The sequence below is a fragment of the Pristiophorus japonicus genome, unplaced genomic scaffold (genome assembly GCF_044704955.1).
Source record: "Pristiophorus japonicus isolate sPriJap1 unplaced genomic scaffold, sPriJap1.hap1 HAP1_SCAFFOLD_154, whole genome shotgun sequence".
Classification (NCBI taxonomy): domain Eukaryota; kingdom Metazoa; phylum Chordata; class Chondrichthyes; family Pristiophoridae; genus Pristiophorus; species Pristiophorus japonicus.
Window position 1 is genome coordinate 317,616 of NW_027251217.1, and position 18,705 is coordinate 336,320.

The 18,705-nt window shown below is 51.2% G+C and overlaps 2 protein-coding genes across 7 annotated transcripts in view; one reads left to right on the forward strand and one right to left on the reverse strand.

The window, feature by feature from the left end:
- The window catches only part of LOC139242937 (uncharacterized), a 596,540-nt gene that overhangs the window by 300,928 nt on the left and 276,907 nt on the right, over positions 1–18,705 (forward strand). The gene's annotated exons all lie outside the window — the stretch shown is intronic.
- Positions 960–18,705, reverse strand: part of LOC139242933 (NACHT, LRR and PYD domains-containing protein 3-like) — a 207,331-nt gene continuing 189,585 nt past the window's right edge. Inside the window, exons 8-10 of the mRNA XM_070870579.1 lie at positions 10,139–11,876; positions 3,983–4,150; positions 960–1,134 (exon numbers count right to left, since the gene is read on the reverse strand). Of these exons, the coding sequence (XP_070726680.1) occupies positions 960–1,134; positions 3,983–4,150; positions 10,139–11,876 (2,081 nt within the window). The remainder of the gene's footprint in view (positions 1,135–3,982; positions 4,151–10,138; positions 11,877–18,705) is intronic.

Sequence of the window (18,705 nt, forward strand, 5' to 3'; positions counted from 1 at the left end):
CAGGGAAGGTGTTCGGGTGGGGCCCCACAGGGAAGGTGTTCGGGTGGGGCCCCGCCTGGAGGAAGGTGTTCGGGTGGGGCCCCACAGGGAAGGTGTTCGGGTGGGGCCCCACAGGGAAGGTGTTCGGGAGGATGGTGTTCGGGTGGGGCCCCACAGGGAAGGTGTTCGGGTGGGGCCCCACAGGGAAGGTGTTCGGGTGGGGCCCCACAGGGAAGGTGTTCGGGTGGGGCCCCGCCGGGAAGAAGGTGTTCGGGTGGGGCCCCACAGGGAAGGTGTTCGGGTGGGGCCACACAGGGAAGGTGTTCGGGTGGGGCCCCGCCGGGAAGAAGGTGTTCGGGTGGGGCCCCGCCGGGAAGGTGTTCGGGTGGGGCCCCACAGGGAAGGTGTTCGGGTGGGGCCCCGCCGGGAAGAAGGTGTTCGGGTGGGGCCCCACAGGGAAGGTGTTCGGGTGGGGCCACACAGGGAAGGTGTTCGGGTGGGGCCCCGCCGGGAAGAAGGTGTTCGGGTGGGGCCCCGCCGGGAAGGTGTTCGGGTGGGGCCCCACAGGGAAGGTGTTCGGGTGGGGCCCCGCCGGGAAGAAGGTGTTCGGGTGGGGCCCCGCCGGGAAGAAGGTGTTCGGGTGGGGCCCCGCCTGGAGGAAGGTGTTCGGGTGGGCCAGTGAGGAGGCCCCAAGGTAAGGGCGGCGAGACCAGAGGTCGGCGGGGTTATCCGGTCCAGATTACAAAACATTTTACGGATTCCGGACGACCCTGGCACGGATTGTCCCGGAGTCCGGGTTCAGGAACATTTCGGATTTTAGACACTCAACCTGTAATATTCAGTGTTTATTAGTGTCAGTATCTGTAATGGTGTTATTAATAAACACTGAATATTATTAGTAACACTATTACTGATACTAATAATAATGTTCAGTGTCAGAAACCCAGTTATTATAAACACAATCTCACACAGACTGGTACTTACTGCAGTTCCTGTATTTTACAGTCCGGGTCCCTCAGAGCCGCAGACAGCAGTTTCACTCCTGAATCTCCCAGATTATTAAATCCCAGGTCCAGAACCGTCAGTGAGTGGTTTGTACTGAGAGCGGAGGCGAGATCCTCGACACCAGAATCTGTGAGATCGACATGACGCAGCCTGGGGATCAGAGAGAGACATAACAGGAATCAGAGTAAATCCCCAGTGTTTATTAATAACACTATTACTGATAGTAATAATAATGTAGAGTGTTTACTATCAGTAATAGTGTTATTATTAATAATAATGTAGAGTGTTTATTAATAACACTATTACTGATACTAATGCAGTTGAGTGTCCCGAATCCGGCGACCTCGGGACCGAGGCCGAGGCAGTTTTAGTGTTTTTCCGGACTTCGGAACATGTTTCTGACATCCGAAATCCAAAACACCCGAGCTCAGGTTCAAGTATTTCCGGATATCGGAATGTCAACATTGCGGGGGGTGGTGGGGGTGTTGCTCTCCAAGGAGGTGTTCGGGCGGGGCCCTGCCGGGGAGGTGTTCGGGCGGGGCCCTGCCGGGGAGGTGTTCGGGCGGGGCCCTGCCGGGGAGGTGAGCGGGCGGGGCCCTGCCGGGGAGGTGTTTGAGCGGGGCCCTGCCGGGGAGGTGTTTGGGCGGGGCCCTGCCGGGGAGGTGTTCGGGCGGGGCCCTGCCGGGGAGGTGTTCGGGTGGGGCCCTGCCGGGGAGGTGAGCGGGCGGGGCCCTGCCGGGGAGGTGTTCGGGCGGGGCCCTGCCGTGGAGGTGTTCGGGCGGGGCCCTGCCGGGGAGGTGTTCGGGCGGGGCCCTGCCGGGGAGGTGTTCGGGCGGGGCCCTGCCGGGGAGGTGTTCGGGCGGGGCCCTGCCGGGGAGGTGTTCGGGTGGGGCCCTGCTGGGGAGGTGAGCGGGCGGGGCCCTGCCGGGGAGGTGTTCGGGCGGGGCCCTGCCGGGGAGGTGTTCGGGCGGGGCCCTGCCGGGGAGGTGTTCGGGCGGGGCCCTGCCGGGGAGGTGTTCGGGCGGGGCCCTGCCGGGGAGGTGAGCGGGCGGGGCCCTGCCGGGGAGGTGTTCGGGCGGGGCCCTGCCGGGGAGGTGTTCGGGCGGGGCCCTGCCGGGGAGGTGAGCGGGCGGGGCCCTGCCGGGGAGGTGTTCGGGCGGGGCCCTGCCGGGGAGGTGAGCGGGCGGGGCCCTGCCGGGGAGGTGTTCGGGCGGGGCCCTGCCGTGGAGGTGTTCGGGCGGGGCCCTGCCGGGGAGGTGAGCGGGCGGGGCCCTGCCGGGGAGGTGAGCGGGCGGGGCCCTCCCGGGGAGGTGTTCGGGCGGGGCCCTGCCGGGGAGGTGTTCGGGCGGGGCCCTGCCGGGGAGGTGTTCGGGCGGGGCCCTGCCGGGGAGGTGAGCGGGCGGGGCCCTGCCGGGGAGGTGTTCGGGCGGGGCCCTGCCGGGGAGGTGTTCGGGCGGGGCCCTGCCGGGGAGGTGTTCGGGCGGGGCCCTGCCGGGGAGGTGTTTGGGCAGGGCCCTGCCGGGGAGGTGTTCGGGCGGGGCCCTGCCGGGGAGGTGTTCGGGCGGGGCCCTGCCGGGGAGGTGTTCGGGCGGGGCCCTGCCGGGGAGGTGTTCGGGCGAGGCCCCACCGTGGAGGCGATCGGGCGAGGCCCCACCGTGGAGGTGTTCGGGCGAGGCCCCGCCGTGGAGGCGATCGGGCGAGGCCCCGCCGTGGAGGCGATCGGGCGAGGCCCCGCCGTGGAGGCGATCGGGCGAGGCCCCGCCGTGGAGGCGATCGGGCGAGGCCCCGCCGTGGAGGCGATCGGGCGAGGCCCCGCCGTGGAGGCGTTCTGGCGAGGACCCGCCGTGGAGGCGATCGGGCGAGGCCCCGCCGTGGAGGCGATCGGGCGAGGCCCCGCCGTGGAGGCGATCGGGCGAGGCCCCGCCGTGGAGGCGATCGGGCGAGGACCCACTGTTGTGGAGGCGATCGGGCGAGGACCCACTGTTGTGGAGGCGATTGGGCGAGGCCCCGCCGTGGAGGCGATCGGGCGAGGCCCCGCCGTGGAGGCGATCGGGCGAGGCCCCACCGTGGAGGCGATCGGGCGAGGCCCCGCCGTGGAGGCGATCGGGCGAGGCCCCACCGTGGAGGCGATCGGGCGAGGCCCCACCGTGGAGGCGATCGGGCGAGGCCCCACCGTGGAGGCGATCGGGCAGGGCCCCGCCGTGGAGGCGATCTGGCGAGGACCCACGGTTGTGGAGGCGATCGGGCGAGGCCCCACCGTGGAGGCGATCGGGCGAGGCCCCACCGTGGAGGCGATCGGGCGAGGCCCCGCCGTGGAGGCGTTCTGGCGGGGACCCGCCGTGGAGGCGATCGGGCGAGGCCCCACCGTGGAGGCGATCGGGCGAGGCCCCACCGTGGAGGCGATCTGGCGAGGCCCCACCGTGGAGGCGATCGGGCGAGGCCCCGCCGTGGAGGCGATCGGGCGAGGACCCACGGTTGTGGAGGCGATCGGGCGAGGCCCCGCCGTGGAGGCGATCGGGCGAGGCCCCACCGTGGAGGCGATCTGGCGAGGCCCCACCGTGGAGGCGATCGGGCGAGGCCCCACCGTGGAGGCGATCGGGCGAGGCCCCACCGTGGAGGCGATCTGGCGAGGCCCCACCGTGGAGGCGATCGGGCGAGGCCCCACCGTGGAGGCGATCGGGCGGGGACCCACGGTTGTGGAGGCGATCGGGCGAGGCCCCGCCAGGAAGAAGGTGTTCGGCTGAGCCAGCGACGAGGCCCCAAGGTAAGGGGAGCGAGGCCCGAGGTCAGCAGGGTCGTCCGGTCCAGATTCCGGAACATTTTACGGATTCCGGACGACCCGAGCATGGATTGAGCCGGAGTCCAGAATATTCCAGATTTTGGACGCTCAACCTGTAATTCAGTGTTTATTAATAACACTATTACTGATACTAATAATAATGTTCAGTGTCAGACACCCAGTTATTATAAACACAATCTCACACAGTCTGGTACTTACTGCAGTTCCTGTATTTTACAGTCCGGGTCCCTCAGAGCCACAGACAGCAGTTTCACTCCTGAATCTCCCAGGTTATTATAACTCAGTCTAAACACAAACAGAGTGAGAAACAAACTGAACCAAACCCCGGATCGGATATATTCTCTCTCTCGGATATTACAGCAATCACTGAAAGTACATCAGTAAATTAATACCCAGTTTTGGGCCGGGATTCCCCACCTGGGTGGGTCCGGTGTGACCGGGGTCGGTGGTGGGTCCCCATCTCGTGTCCGGTTCCAGCCCGCTCTGTGAAACTCTCCTCTGATTGGCCGTGTTAAGCCCCACCCAGTGTGGTTCCCAACCAATTGGAAGAAGCGGGTCTGGTGACGCGGCATCAGCCGGTTCTCTTAAAGGGACCGTGCGCACATTGATGTCCACAGTTGTGCTGTCAGTGAGCTGCTGCAAACACTGACCAGCTCTGTACAGAGGTGCACCGCTGCACCCTTGCTCTCCCAGCACTACCTCCATATGGCTATGGAGGGATTCACAGCACACAGGGAGGTCCTCTTCCCTTCCCATGGGCGGAAGAGACCTCCCCAGGAGACCAATGCAGTCTGGGTACACATTGCACAAGCAGGGATGTAGTCAGGGGGACCTGGCTGCAGTGGTGCAAACCTTTCAATGATCTCAGTGGATCACAAAACGTTACTGCAAATCCAAACTGATCCTCATAAGAACATAAGAAATAGGAGCAGGAGTAGGCCATACGGCCCCTCGAGCCTGCTCCGCCATTCAATAAGATCATGGCTAATCCGATCATGGACTCAGCTCCACTTCTCCGCCCGCTCCCCATAACTGCTTAACCCCTTATTGTTTAAGAAACTGTCGATTTCTGTCTTAAATGTATTCCATGTCCCAGGTTCCACAGCTCTCTGAGGCAGAGAATTCCACAGATTTACAACCCTCAGAGAAGAAATTCCTCCTCATCTCAGTTTTAAATGGGCGGCCCCTTATTCTAAGACCATGCCCTCTAGTTCTAGTCTCCCCCATCAGTGGAAACATCCTCTCTGCATCCACCTTGTCGAGCCCCCTCATAATCTTATACGTTACGATAAGATCACCTCTCATTCTTCTGAATTCCAGTGAGTAGAGGCCCAACCTCCTCAACCTTTCCTTATAAATCAACCCCCTTATCCCCGGAATCAACCGAGTGAACCTTCTCTGAACTGCCTCCAAAGTAAGTATATCCTTTCGTAAATATGGAAACTAAAACTGCACGCAGTATTCCAGGTGTGGCCTCACCAATACCCTGTATAGCTGTAGCAAGTCTTCCCTGCTTTTATATTCCATCCCCTTTGCAATAAAGGCCAAGATACCATTGGCCTTCCTGATTACTTGCTGTATTCAAGAGGAATATATTCAAGAGGGAGTTAGATATGGCCTTTACGGCTAAAGGGATCAAAGGGTATGGAGAGAAAGCAGGAAAGGGGTACTGAGGGAATGATCAGCCATGATCTTATTAAATGGTGGTGCAGGCTCGAAGGGCCGAATAGCCTACTCCTGCACCTATTTTCTATGTTTCTATGTACCTGCTTTCTGTGTAACTGTTATATATGTAAACCTGAAATACCATGTTTAACTACCAGAGGGCTCATCCCCTGGAGTCCCAAGGGATCCCACAATCCCCTGGGAGCACCTGTACATAAGGAGGCCTCACAGATTGGAGACGCACTCCGAGACCTGTAATAAAGGACTATGGTCACACTTTACTTTGAGCTTGCGGTATCTAGTCTGACTCCTTATCCAAGACACAACACTAACCTTTTGTGTTTCATGCACAAGTACCCCCAGGTCGCGCTGCACTGCAGCACTTTGCAATTTTTCTCCATTTAAATAATAAATTGCTCTTTGATTTTTTCTGCCAAAGTGCATGACCTCACACTTTCCAACATTATACTACATCTGCCAAATGTTTGCCCACTCACTGAGCCTATCTATATCCTTTTGCAGATTTTTTTGTGTCCTCCTCACACATTGCTTTTCCTCCCATCTTTGTATCGTCAGCAAACTTGGCTACGTTACACTCAGTCCCTTCTTCCAGGTCATTAATATAGATTGTAAATAGTTGGGGTCCCAGCACTGATCCCTGCGGCACCCCACTAGTTACTGATTGCCAACCCGAGAATGAACCATTTATCCCGACTCTCTGCTCTCTGCTCTCTGTTAGTTAGCCAATCCTCTATCCATGCTAATATATTACCCCCAACCCCGTGAACTTTTATCTTGTACAGTAACCTTTAATGTGGCACCTTGTCAAATGACTTCTGGAAGTCCAAGTATACCACATCTACATAAAGGTTCCCCTTATCCACCCTGTTCGTTACATCCTCAAAGAACTCCGGCAAATTTGTCAAACATGCCTGACCAAATTTTGCTTTTCCAAATATCCTGCTATTGCTTCTTTAATGGACTCCAATATTTTCACAACCACAGATGTTAGGCTAACTGGTCTATAGTTACCTGCTTTTTGTCTGCCTCCTTTTTTAAATAGGGGCGTTACATTTGCAGTTTTCCAATCTGCTGGGACCTCCCCAGAATCCAGGGAATTTTGGTAAATTACAACCAATGCACCCACAATCCCTGCCGCTACTTCTCTCAAGACCCGAGGATGCAAGCCCATCCTGCTGTGCAGCTCATCACATCCCCATCACTCTGCCTTCCCTACCCTACTCCTGCACATCCTTACTCACACCAACTTACCTTGCACCTCCATCCATCCCTCTCTATCTACATTATCACATCCCCATCTCACTCACCACCCCTTACACTCACCCTCATCCTTCTCCAATCACACCAACTAACAACACACAACGGTAAGCACTTGGGTCTTTTAGCCGATGTTTACCTGAAGTTTCTGTTAATACACTGGCAAGCATTGAAATCTATATTGTCAATACTTTCCATGCTTGGGCAGACCTGTGTGCACCTTTGGAAGTGGCTGAGTGAGTTGCAATGAATGGTGAGATATAATGGAACCCCTGCAATGTTGATGTGTGTGAAAGGAATGGTTTGGGCATTGTCGGGGTGCTTTATGTTGTTGGTGAGGGGTGGTGCTAACCTGGTGCATCGTGTGACAGCCAGGGTGTACAGTATCAAATGAAGTACATCTGACCATGGTGAGGCCATCCCTGATCTCCCGGGCAGAAATGTGGGTGGGTGCTGATACCCTCTGTCCTGTGCAGCATCAGGTGATTGCAGAGAAGGTCGGTGTGTTGTTGGTGCTGCTGGTGTGGGGGCTGATCATGGTCAGAATCTGAGGACTAGATGGCAAGTGAACTTGGGATAACAGAAGCGATCTGTCAATGGTGAGAGAGGGGACACTGGATAGAGAGCTTTCTCCAAACATTTGCAACCTGCATAAAGCTCATCTGTCTTTCAAACACAACAAGCAACAGCTTCTGAGCTTGGAAAGTGAACAGCTGTGACAATGGAGATTTTATAGCACATTTCCAGCTTTCAAGTAATGAGATGATTCCATGGCCATTCAACTCCTGCCCTGGTTACCCGACGTGATCCCCGAGCAGCGTGGACCCCGTGGGTGACCTGGTAAACTCTGAGGATGGACTGAAATGAGTTGTTAATCGTTAACAAGGTGATAATGACCTGAATTGCCTCCCCCGCTGCTGTGTGTCGGGTCTGCTCAGTGCTGGCAGACCTGATATTTGGGAAAGTTGTGTGGGGCGGGTTAACAGCGGGGTCCCGACCCAGTGTCAAATAAATAATTTTCCACCTGACCCACCACCGATCGCACCCACTGACCCCCGCAATATTCCCCCAATATTTAATCTCACTCTGTTCAACTCCCCATATATTCAGGGACTGTCAGTAAATGTATTTATTAAATAAAGTGCTGTCTGTGTGAAGCCTGTAAATGTCCCTCTGTCCGATCTCATTCCGCGATGATCAGAATTACCCTCCTGGAGCTCAGTGACCGGATCCCTCATGTTTGGGGAAACATGTCCCATTTGTGCAGCTCCTAAATCCTGGGTTTGATGGGAATGTGGCAATTTTCCCCAAATCAAATGATAAAACGGCGATTCCCTGTACTTTATGCTCGGTGCATTATATTAATCTGTATAATATCTCAGGGCGAGTTATATTGTGAAACGGCGCCAACTGCTGCTGTAAAATCCCCCCAGGATTTCACGTAACAAGGAGAGTTCATCCTGTCCTGTTACATGGTTTAAATCTGTACTCCGAGTTTATAGGGGATAGCAGTCACTCACTGTATTCCCCATTAAACTGGGGAATTTTTTGAAATTCCCGCCCCGAGTCGGGTGAATCATGGGAAATTCCCAGGTTCACTGCCCCCGGTTTACCCGGTGAGAGGTCACACCACTGGCTGGAGTGTGTCTGTACTCCGGAGCTAATACCCCACACCACGCGAGATTGGCTGGTGTGTGTCTGTACTCGGGGGATAATACCACACACCACGCTAGATCGGTCGGTGTGTGTCTGTACCCCGGGGATAATACCCCACACCACACTAGATTGGTCGGTGTGTGTCTGTACCCCGGGGATAATACCCCACACCACATTAGATTGGTCGGTGTGTGTCTGTACTCGGGGGATAATACCACACACCACGCTAGATTGGTCGGTGTGTGTCTGTACCCCGGGGATAATACCCCACACCACACTAGATTGGTCGGTGTGTGTCTGTACCCCGGGGATAATACCCCACACCACACTAGATTGGTCGGTGTGTGTCTGTACCCCGGGGATAATACCCCACACCACACTAGATTGGCCGGTGTGTGTCTGTACCCCGGGGATAATACCCCACACCACACTCGATTGGCCGGTGTGTGTCTGTACCCCGGGAATAATACCCCACACCACACGAGATTGGAACCTTTTTACCGGCAGATTGAAGATCCTGAATATCAGTCGAAATGTTCAGGACTGTAAATAATTTGAAACACTTACAGCTGAAAGAATTCCCGATTCTCCAATATTCCCAATGCAGGAAACTTCCCCATCGACAAGATACACGCTGCACGGTATTGGGGTAAATATCTAACTATTAGATGTTTAAACTCTTGTTTCTGTCCCGTTCCCAGTTGAAATGGTGGACGTGGAAAACATTTTAAATGAATTCTACCTTTACTGCCAGTTTAGATTTTATATTTACATTCCACTGTCCAGCTTATTAAATATGATTTAAGGCCGTACACTGCGGAATCCCCAGGTGCATACGATGTGCGCACGTATTCAGAGGTCCCAGAAATGCAGGTTCTCTGCACACAATGCGCATGTGCGAGAACCTGAATTTGCAATTTGTCAAAATGTCCCCAGGAGAAGGACATTGGCGCGCAGAGATCGGGATATTTGTCCAACTCCTGCTCAGAGAATGTCCTTCAAACTCATGCCTGGAAAAGGCAGGTGTAGAACCTACTTTTACCAGCATAAGAGTTTTAAATTCGAGAGCAATTAAATTTATCACTAGTTTTTATATTAAACACCCTGTGTATGAAGGTATTTTTAACCCTATTGAAACATATTTTTTAAAAAATCATTTTTTTCTGAAACTTTCAATAATATTTCAATTAATTTTAAATATGAGGTGTTTTTTATTGTGCTGTTTCTCTGTGTTCTCAGGAGTATTTTCAGTGATAGTACTTGGAGCTTGTCCCAATATAATCAATGAGAACATTCCATGTTCATTGGTGGTCCAGGCCACGTGATCCCAGTTTACATTCGTGGGACGTGAGCCCATTTGCTGGGCAGCCCATCTAGGCCTCGGACCGCAAGTCTACGTTCCTCCGGGACCACCAGGTACTTTGGGAATTTATTTTTCGGTCGGAGGCGTCTGCCCGCAGGAAGCCACCGACCGCAAATTTCGGGCCTAATGTAATTATGTTTTCAGACTCTCAGTGAGCTGCATTTGTTGATGCGACAAAAGACTGTAAAATCCCTATTTGTTCACAAGGATCCATTCTAGATTCTCCAGCCCTTAGGGTATTACTAACCGATCCCCTGATTATTGGTCATACTTGTCTTCAATCTGCTTCTCTCTGGTTTAACTGAACTGTTTGTTTCCCTTTATTACGGAGCAACAACACAATCTGTGACTGTTCTACAATTCACCCAACAGTTAGAGACAAAAACAGTTACCTCAACACCTGGCATTTGTGGAGTACGGATCCCAGCCGCTGGAGGCCTTCACACTGAATGTTGCACTTCCGCAGATCGAGGTCTTTTATTGTATCACAGAGCCCAATGACATGAGACAGGACCGCACAGTCAATCGGGGTCAATGTCAATCCACTAAATGTAAGTGATTCCACAGATCCCACTGTGAGCTGAGCCAGTGCTGTATTCTGAGACTCAAACAGGTAGTGGAATGTGTTCAGGAGGTTCCGTTGACCAGTTACACTCCCTGTGTTCCCAATCTGTCCTTCAACCTTCTCCTTCACCCAGTCAATCACTTGGCAGGTGGTTTGATGAAGAAATGAACCCAGAAACAGCTCCAGGGGCCGAGCTGAGTGTGGGGAGGAGAGACCAGCAGCAAAACGGAGAAATATCTCAAATCGCCCATCTTCCTTGCTGTGGGCTTCACGGAGGAGTTTCAGGATGTCCCCGGGATTGGGAGTCAGGAATTGTGCGAGAGCGGCTACAAACTCTTGGATGGTGAGGTGTGGGAATGTGTACACCACACTCTGGGCAGAATCATCTCTCTCCAAAAGTTCCATCATGAACCCAGACAGGAACTGGGAAGGTTGCAGATTGTATTTGATCAAATCTCCATTTCTAAACACAATCTTCTTCTCGGAGACTCCTGTGAAGGCCATCTCACCGAGCTTCAGTAACACATCACGGGGGCTTTCAATCTCTCGGCTGTGGTTTTTCAGAATGTTGTAGATATAGTAGGAATACAGTTGGGTGATGGTCTTGGGAACTGGCTGATGTCTCCTGTCTCTTTGTGTAAAGAAGGGACCCAGTGCCAGACCGAGGATCCAGCAGTAGGAAGGGTTGTAGCACATGGTGTACAGGATCTCGTTCTCCTCCACGTGTTTAATAACAGCTGCTGCCACCGTCTGATCTTCAAAAAACTTGTTGAAATATTCCTTCCGTTCTTCACCAACAAATCCCAGGATTTCAGCCCAGACACTGATCTCAGCCTTTTCCAATAAATGTAATGCAGTGGGACGGCTGGTCACTAGCACTGAACATCCTGGGAGCAGCTTGTGCTGTATTAAACTGTACACAATGTCAGACACTCCACACCGGTCTTCGGGATCTGTGCACCTGTACTGAGGTTCTGTATTTCTCCGATTGTCAGCAAAATCGATGCTGTCCTTGAATTCATCCAAACCATCGAATATAAACAGCAATCTCTCTGGGTTCTTCCAGAGCTCTCCCAGAATATTCCGCAAGTATGGATAGAACATGAATATCAGATTCCACAGGTTTATTGTACAGTTAATGGTGTTCAAATCCCGGAATTTAAAACTGAAAACAAATTGAAAGTGGGGGTATATTTTCCCCGTGGCCCAGTCATGAACCATCTTTTGTACCAGTGTTGTTTTTCCAATCCCCGCGACTCCACTCACTGCTGCTGAACTCCCGGATTCTGATTTTCTCCGGGAAAAACTGCTGTGGAACAACTGATCAGTTCGGATTTTCTCCAGTTCTCCCCGGAGATGTTTCTTTGTCCACTCTTCATGGTCTCGGCCTCTTGCCAGCAGTTCATGTTCTACAAGTCTCCGATCTCGAACAGTAGAAATGACCGTTAGCTCAGTGTATCGATCAACCAGCTGGAAAACCTTAACCTTCTCCTTTATTAGGATAGTGTTCACTCTCAGTGTTTCAGTTTGTACCCGGAGTGTTTCCTTGTGTTTCTGTTGAGCATCTTCAATTAGAACAGACAGAAAGTGGTTCTCAATGTTAGTTGTATTGACATAAAAGTAACTTCTCAGTAAAATATTGCTAAGATTGAATTCACGGTTACAATAAAAGGTGCATGTCGCAATTAAAACTCAGTTACTGAAAGTAAACAATGAGCGAGAAATGTGTGAAATCCTCACTTGATTCTAGTATTTACTGTAAAATAGAGCTTTGGATATCAGTGGGATAGGGACAGACTGAATGTTCAGGAGTCCCCTGTTACTGTATCAGACCCTGGCAGGTTATCTGGGTTATGGTGCAATCTGTGAGTGGGACAGACTGTGAATGGACAGAAGTCCCCTGTTACTGTATCAGACCCAGGCAGGTTATCTGGGTTATGGTGCAATCTGTGAGTGGGACAGACTGTGAATGGACAGAAGTCCCCTGTTACTGTATCAGACCCAGGCAGGTTATCTGGGTTATGGTGCAATCTGTGAGTGGGACAGACTGAATGTTCAGGAGTCCCCTGTTACTGTATCAGACCCTGGCAGGTTATCTGGGTTATGGTGCAATCTGTTTGTGGGACAGAAGTCCCCTGTTACTGTATCAGACCCAGGCAGGTTATCTGGGTTATGGTGCAATCTGTGAGTGGGACAGACTGAATGTTCAGGAGTCCCCTGTTACTGTATCAGACCCAGGCAGGTTATCTGGGTTATGGTGCAATCTGTGAGTGGGACAGACTGAATGTTCAGGAGTCCCCTGTTACTGTATCAGACCCTGGCAGGTTATCTGGGTTATGTTGCAATCTGTGAGTGGGACAGACTGAATGTTCAGGAGTCCCCTGTTACTGTATCAGACCCTGGCAGGTTATCTGGGTTATGGTGCAATCTGTGAGTGGGACAGACTGAATGTTCAGGAGTCCCCTGTTACTGTATCAGACCCTGGCAGGTTATCTGGGTTATGGTGCAATCTGTGAGTGGGACAGACTGAATGTTCAGGAGTCCCCTGTTACTGTATCAGACCCTGGCAGGTTATCTGGGTTATGGTGCAATCTGTGAGTGGGACAGACTGTGAATGGACAGAAGTTCTCCTCAGCATTCCATTTGGCCATTATTAGAGCTTCCGACCCCATATTCACTCCATCACGAAGTCTGCCTCCTTCCACAATATAATCCGTCTCTGCCTCTGCCTCAGCTCATCTGCTGCTGAAATCATCCATGCCTTTTGTTATCTCAGAGTCGACTATTCCGATTCCCTCCTGGCCGGCCTCCCACCTTACACACTGCATTAACGAGCTTAACTAAACCTCTGCTGCCCATATCTGAACTCGCATCAATTACCCCTGTGCTCGCTGACCTACATTGGCTTCTGTTCAGGCACCGTATCGATTTAAATAGCCTCATTCTTGTATTCAGAATCCTCCATTGCATCACACCCTCCCTATCTCTGAATCTCCTTCAGCCTACAATCCTTCGAGATCGATGTGCTCCTCCAATTCTGGTCTCATACCAGATGTGCTGCACTCCGACATTGGCGCTCTGCCCTCAGTTATCAATAATCTGAGCTTTGAAAGTAACTCCCCTGAAGGAAGTTCCACTGTCATTATATTAGGTCTTGGGTAGATTAGCTGAGCTATTGTATACACTGAGAAAGGGGCAGACTGTGAATAGACAGCAGTTAAATCGCTGTTGTTTCAGGACGTGGGGAGGTTATCTGGGGTATTACCTGCACTGCTATAGTCACCTGACCACAGGTGAAGGTCACTGCCATTCTGAAGGTACAGAGGACAATCAGAAAGATGATTTAAGGTATTGGAGGTGAAATTCAGTCACGTCTTATTTGGGATGGTTACCCAGTCGGAGCGGTAATTTTATTGCCTTGAAAAAGTTTGCGCCTTTACCCCGAAAATCGTCAGAATTGGACGACGAGCAGACAGAGGCCGTTGCACACCAGAGCTCGGGGGTGGCCATACGAAAGTTTGGTTGGTAAATTAGCAAACCCATTGCGCATGTGCCGAACTTTGATTCAGATCCCGGGAACAGCCGAGTATTAAAGGCGCGGCAAGGTAAGTTAGAGTATGAGCAGCTCCAGCTCCACAGTGTCTTCATAGCGCCAACATGGAGGAGGAAGGAGGACGCCAGCTAAGTGCCCGCTTCTCGCCCACCACTCTTGCTGGAGGCAGTGGAGAGTCGCTGGAGTGCCGGCCAGCTGGGAGGAGGATGAAGACATCCGCCTATGATTCTGGAGAGGCTGTGGAGGGAGATGGCACACCACATTTCAGCCCGGAACATGGTGCCATAACAGCAACTCAATGTGGTGATGAATTCAACGACCTTACTTGGGTCGTCAGGGTGAGTACCCTTCCATTCACCTTCCAATGCCTTCATGTGAACCTCACTGTCTCACACAATGTAAAGACTTTGCAGTCCCTACCCCTTCTATATGTCTACCAGGCCATGCTTCCCCTTGCTGAAGCCAGCCTGATACCTCTCCTGCACTTCACCAGATATGCCCTGCCCATCCAAGCCTCTCTCACCTTCTAGCTCCTTACATCCTGAGCCCACCGAGCAGCATCTTTCAACTCTTCAGATGCGGTCACAGGTCTAAACCTCAGACTGACTGGTAGTTGCTTGTGCTCCCGACCCACTGTGCGATGCCACGCAGCATGAAATGCAAATATACACACCGCCTTATTACTCACAGATACCCGACTGTACACACATGTGGCACATCAGCACCTACACAGCCACACCCTCGGAAATCCCACTATCCTGACAAACCCACATGTGTGCTCATCCTGTTTCTCCCTGTTCGTTGGGAAGGTAATTAAATTCATTCTGCATGTGTAGAGTGTCTGTGTGACATCGCGGATGGAGTGATGTGCTGCACATTGAGAGACGCTGCATATGTCCCCTGATGCAGCCTGGAAGGAGCCAGATGCATAGAAGGCGAGTACCACCATGACCTTCAGTGAGACGGACAGCACAGTCCTGGTGCCGATGTGAGGTTGCAGGTCTTCCTGCAGGAGATTGCATATCTCTCTAACAACCTCCTTTCGGAAGTGCATCGTTCTGATATACCTGCACCTCTCTGAGGAGCAGTGTGAGTGTTGCCTGTCGGTGAAGCCGTGGGGGTAAAGGCCTCCTCCTCCGACATCTGGGGGCTCTCCTCCTTCAGCCGCTAACATGCCCAACAGCCCTTCTCTGTTCCCGATGCCTTGTTAGAACATGTAGAGTGAAAACCAGGTGAACAGGTAATGGCTCCATTAAAATTTCACAAGAAGTTTGTGTCAAGCTGAACTGGTATGTCTATGTGCCGCTGCATACTCGGAGGCTCACCACTGTGCTGCGTGTAAACGTTGCACTGAATGTGACCTCCCAGGGAAGCGTTTCTTCATCCGTTTAAAGTCACCACCAGTTAACGACTCTGCAAGCCTGTACCGACTGTTTTTCCAGACGTTTTCTGACCGGGATGCAAGTGTGGACATTGCACCAGGAATACGTCATGGTCAGAGTGACTGTCAGCAGCCAGGCACTGCTGGTTTGTGTCCCCGGTGAGCCTGGAATGAATTTTCGGTGGGGACACTAAACGCTGCACACCAGATCAGTAACCTCTTCCACTCCGCTCCCATTAACACCCCTCTGGCCACTACCCGAGGCGTTAGGCGACCGAAAATCCAGCCTGAGTTTAGGTTAACGGAAGGGTGAGGGGGTTTGAAGTATTTTGTTTAGGCAAGAGAATTCTGTTTGGAGTATATTGATGAAATTCACATTAGTGCAGAAAAGTCCCATAATTCCCAAAATAATTACAAGAATAAAAATGAATTTGGGAGATAAGACAGGGAATCAGGGGAATTTTTTCACCCGAAGGTTAATAGAGCCCGGGATCATTTGCCAGGGAAGGACACATAAGGGGCACAGCAAGTGGGTCTAGAGACAATTGAATGCGTTTGTGTGGATACACTGAGAGGAGGGGCAGGTGGTTCATCTCTGACAGGAACAGACTTATTTGGGCCAAATAGCCTTGTCCTGTCCCTCACCATTCTCTGATTATAATGGGCCAGAATTTGTGCTGCCCACAGGCACGTACGAGGTGAGCATGCGCCCGTGTGGTCCCCACAAATTCCGGGTTTCGGTATGTGAAGTGCGTGCTCCTAAACCCGGGAATTTGTGATCTGTCAAAAATTCTCCACAGATCCACTGCATCCGAAACTAAAGGGCCTCTGTGGGTGGAGAGTTGGGCTACTTACCCAACTCTTGCCCAGAAAATGTCCTTCAAATACGTACGTCTAATAAAAGCAGGCGTAAGGGCGAGAATTTCCAAACAACCTGCCAGCGCCCGATTGCTGCCCAAAATACCGTTAAGATTCCCAAATTATCGCCAGCAAAAAATTCCCCCCAAAAGAGAAAAATCCACCCTGCGAAAAAAAATGGGCCTTACACCCGATTCTTGGCAAAAAAATGGGCCTTATACCCGGTTCTTGGCAAAAAAATGGGCCTTATACCCGGTTCTTGGCAAAAAAAAAAAGAGCCTTACATCCAATTCTTGGCAAAAAATGGGCCTTATAACCGATTCTTGGCGGAAAAATGGAATGTTTGACCGATTGGACATTTCTTTAAAAAGAATGGGCGATAATTACTAAAATTACAAAAAGATTACACTGAGGCTGCGGGTTGCGCTTAGGAGAAGAAAACCACAAAAAATATTTTCAAAAAACATAACATAACAACCTCTCTGCCTCTATCTTGTCTATCCCTTTCATTATTTTGAATGTTTCTATAAGATCACCCCTCATCCTTCTGAACTCCAACAAGTAAAGACCCAGTCTACTCAATCTATCATCATAAGGTAACCCCCTCATCTCCAGAATCAGCCCAGTGAATCGTCTCTGTACCCACTCCAAAGCTAGTATATTCTTCCTTAAGGAGACCAAAACTGCACGCAGTACTCCAGGTGCGGTCTCACCAATACCCTGTACAGTTGCAGCAGGACCTCCCTGCTTTTGTACTTCATCCCTCTCGCAATGAAGGCCAACATTCCATTCACATTCCTGATTACCTGCTGCATCTGCAAACTAACTTTTTGGGATTCATGCACAAGGACCCCCAGGTCCCTCTGCACCGCTGCATGTTGTAATTTCTCCCCATTCAAATAATATTCCCTTTTACTGTTTCTCTCTCTTCCCTTCCGCCCCCCCCCCCCCCCAAAGGTGGATGACCTCAATTTTGACATTGTATTCCATCTGCCAAACCTTAGCCCATTCGCTTAACCTATCTAAATCTCTTTGCAGCCTCTCTGTGTCCTCTACACAACCCGCTTTCCCACTAATCTTTGTGTCATCTGCAAATTTTGTTACACTACACTCTGTCCCCTCTTCCAGGTCATCTATGTATATTGTAAACAGTTGTGGTCCCAGCACCGATCCCTGTGGCACACCACTAACCACCGATTTCCAACCCGAAAAGGACCCATTTATCCCGACTCTCTGCTTTCTGTTCGCCAGCCAATTCTCTATCCATGCTAATACATTTCCTCTGACTCTGCGTACCTTTATCTTCTGCAGTAACCTTTTGTGTGGCACCTTATCGAATGCCTTTTGGAAATCTAAATACACCACATCCATCGGTACACCTCTATCCACCATGCTCGTTATATCCTCAAAGAATTCCAGTAAATTAGTTAAACATGATTTCCCCTTCATGAATCCATACTGCGTCTGCTTGATTGCACTATTCCTATCTAGATGTCCTGCTATTTCTTCCTTAATGATAGCTTCAAGCATTTTCCCCACTACAGATGTTAAACTAACCGGTCTATAGTTACCTGCCTTTTGTCTGCCCCCTTTTTTTTAAAAAAAAAACAGAGGCGTTACATTAGCTGCTTTACAATCCGCTGGTACCTCCCCAGAGTCCACAGAATTTTGGTAGATTATAACGAATGCATCTGCTGTAACTTCTGCCATCTCTTTTAATACCCTGGGATGCATTTCATCAGGACCAGGGGACTTGTCTACCTTGAGTCCCATTAGCCTGTCCAGCACGACCCACCAAGTGATAGTGATTATCCCAAGGTCCTCCCTTCCCACATTCCCATGACCAGCAATTTTTGGCATGGTTTTTGTGTCTTCCACTGTGAAGACCGAAGCAAAATAATTGTTTAAGGTCTTAGCCATTTCCACATTTCCCATTATTAACTCCCCCTTCTCATCTTCTAAGGGACCAACATTTACTTTAGTCACTCTTTTCCGTTTTATATATCGGTAAAAGCTTTTACTATCTGTTTTTATGTTTTGCGCAAATTTACTTTGGTAATCTATCTTTCCTTTCTTTATTGCTTTCTTAGTCATTGTTTGCTGAAAATGAAAAATGAGAAAAACATTCTCAGGACCATTTTCACTTACATCACTGTGAGAAAATGTGAAAACAATGAGTAAAAACCCATTTACTTACCTTTTTTTGCAGGGTTACTTACCTATTGCCCAGCTTTGCTGATGCTCGTGGGTGATTTTCCCCAACTTACCTACGGGTCACCGCTGAGCCAAATATTGTGCCAGGGCGATCTGTGGACGGTGTACGACGGTGGTCTGTTCCCCAGCGGGACTTTGAAACTGTCGCTGGGGAATTTTTCACCGACCCGGTTCTCGCCCAAAGCGGCCGATACCGCCGAGATACCGGGCGGGAAGCAATGAAAATTGTCGCATTTAAAGTACAGAAAAATACATTAAAGTAATTTCAACATTAAAAATCCTTTTATATAAAAGGTAAGTTTATTTTTAGACATTTTAAAACATGTACATTTTTTTTTAAAGTTTGTTTTAAATAACTAATTAAATTCTATTTATATTAATTTGAAAT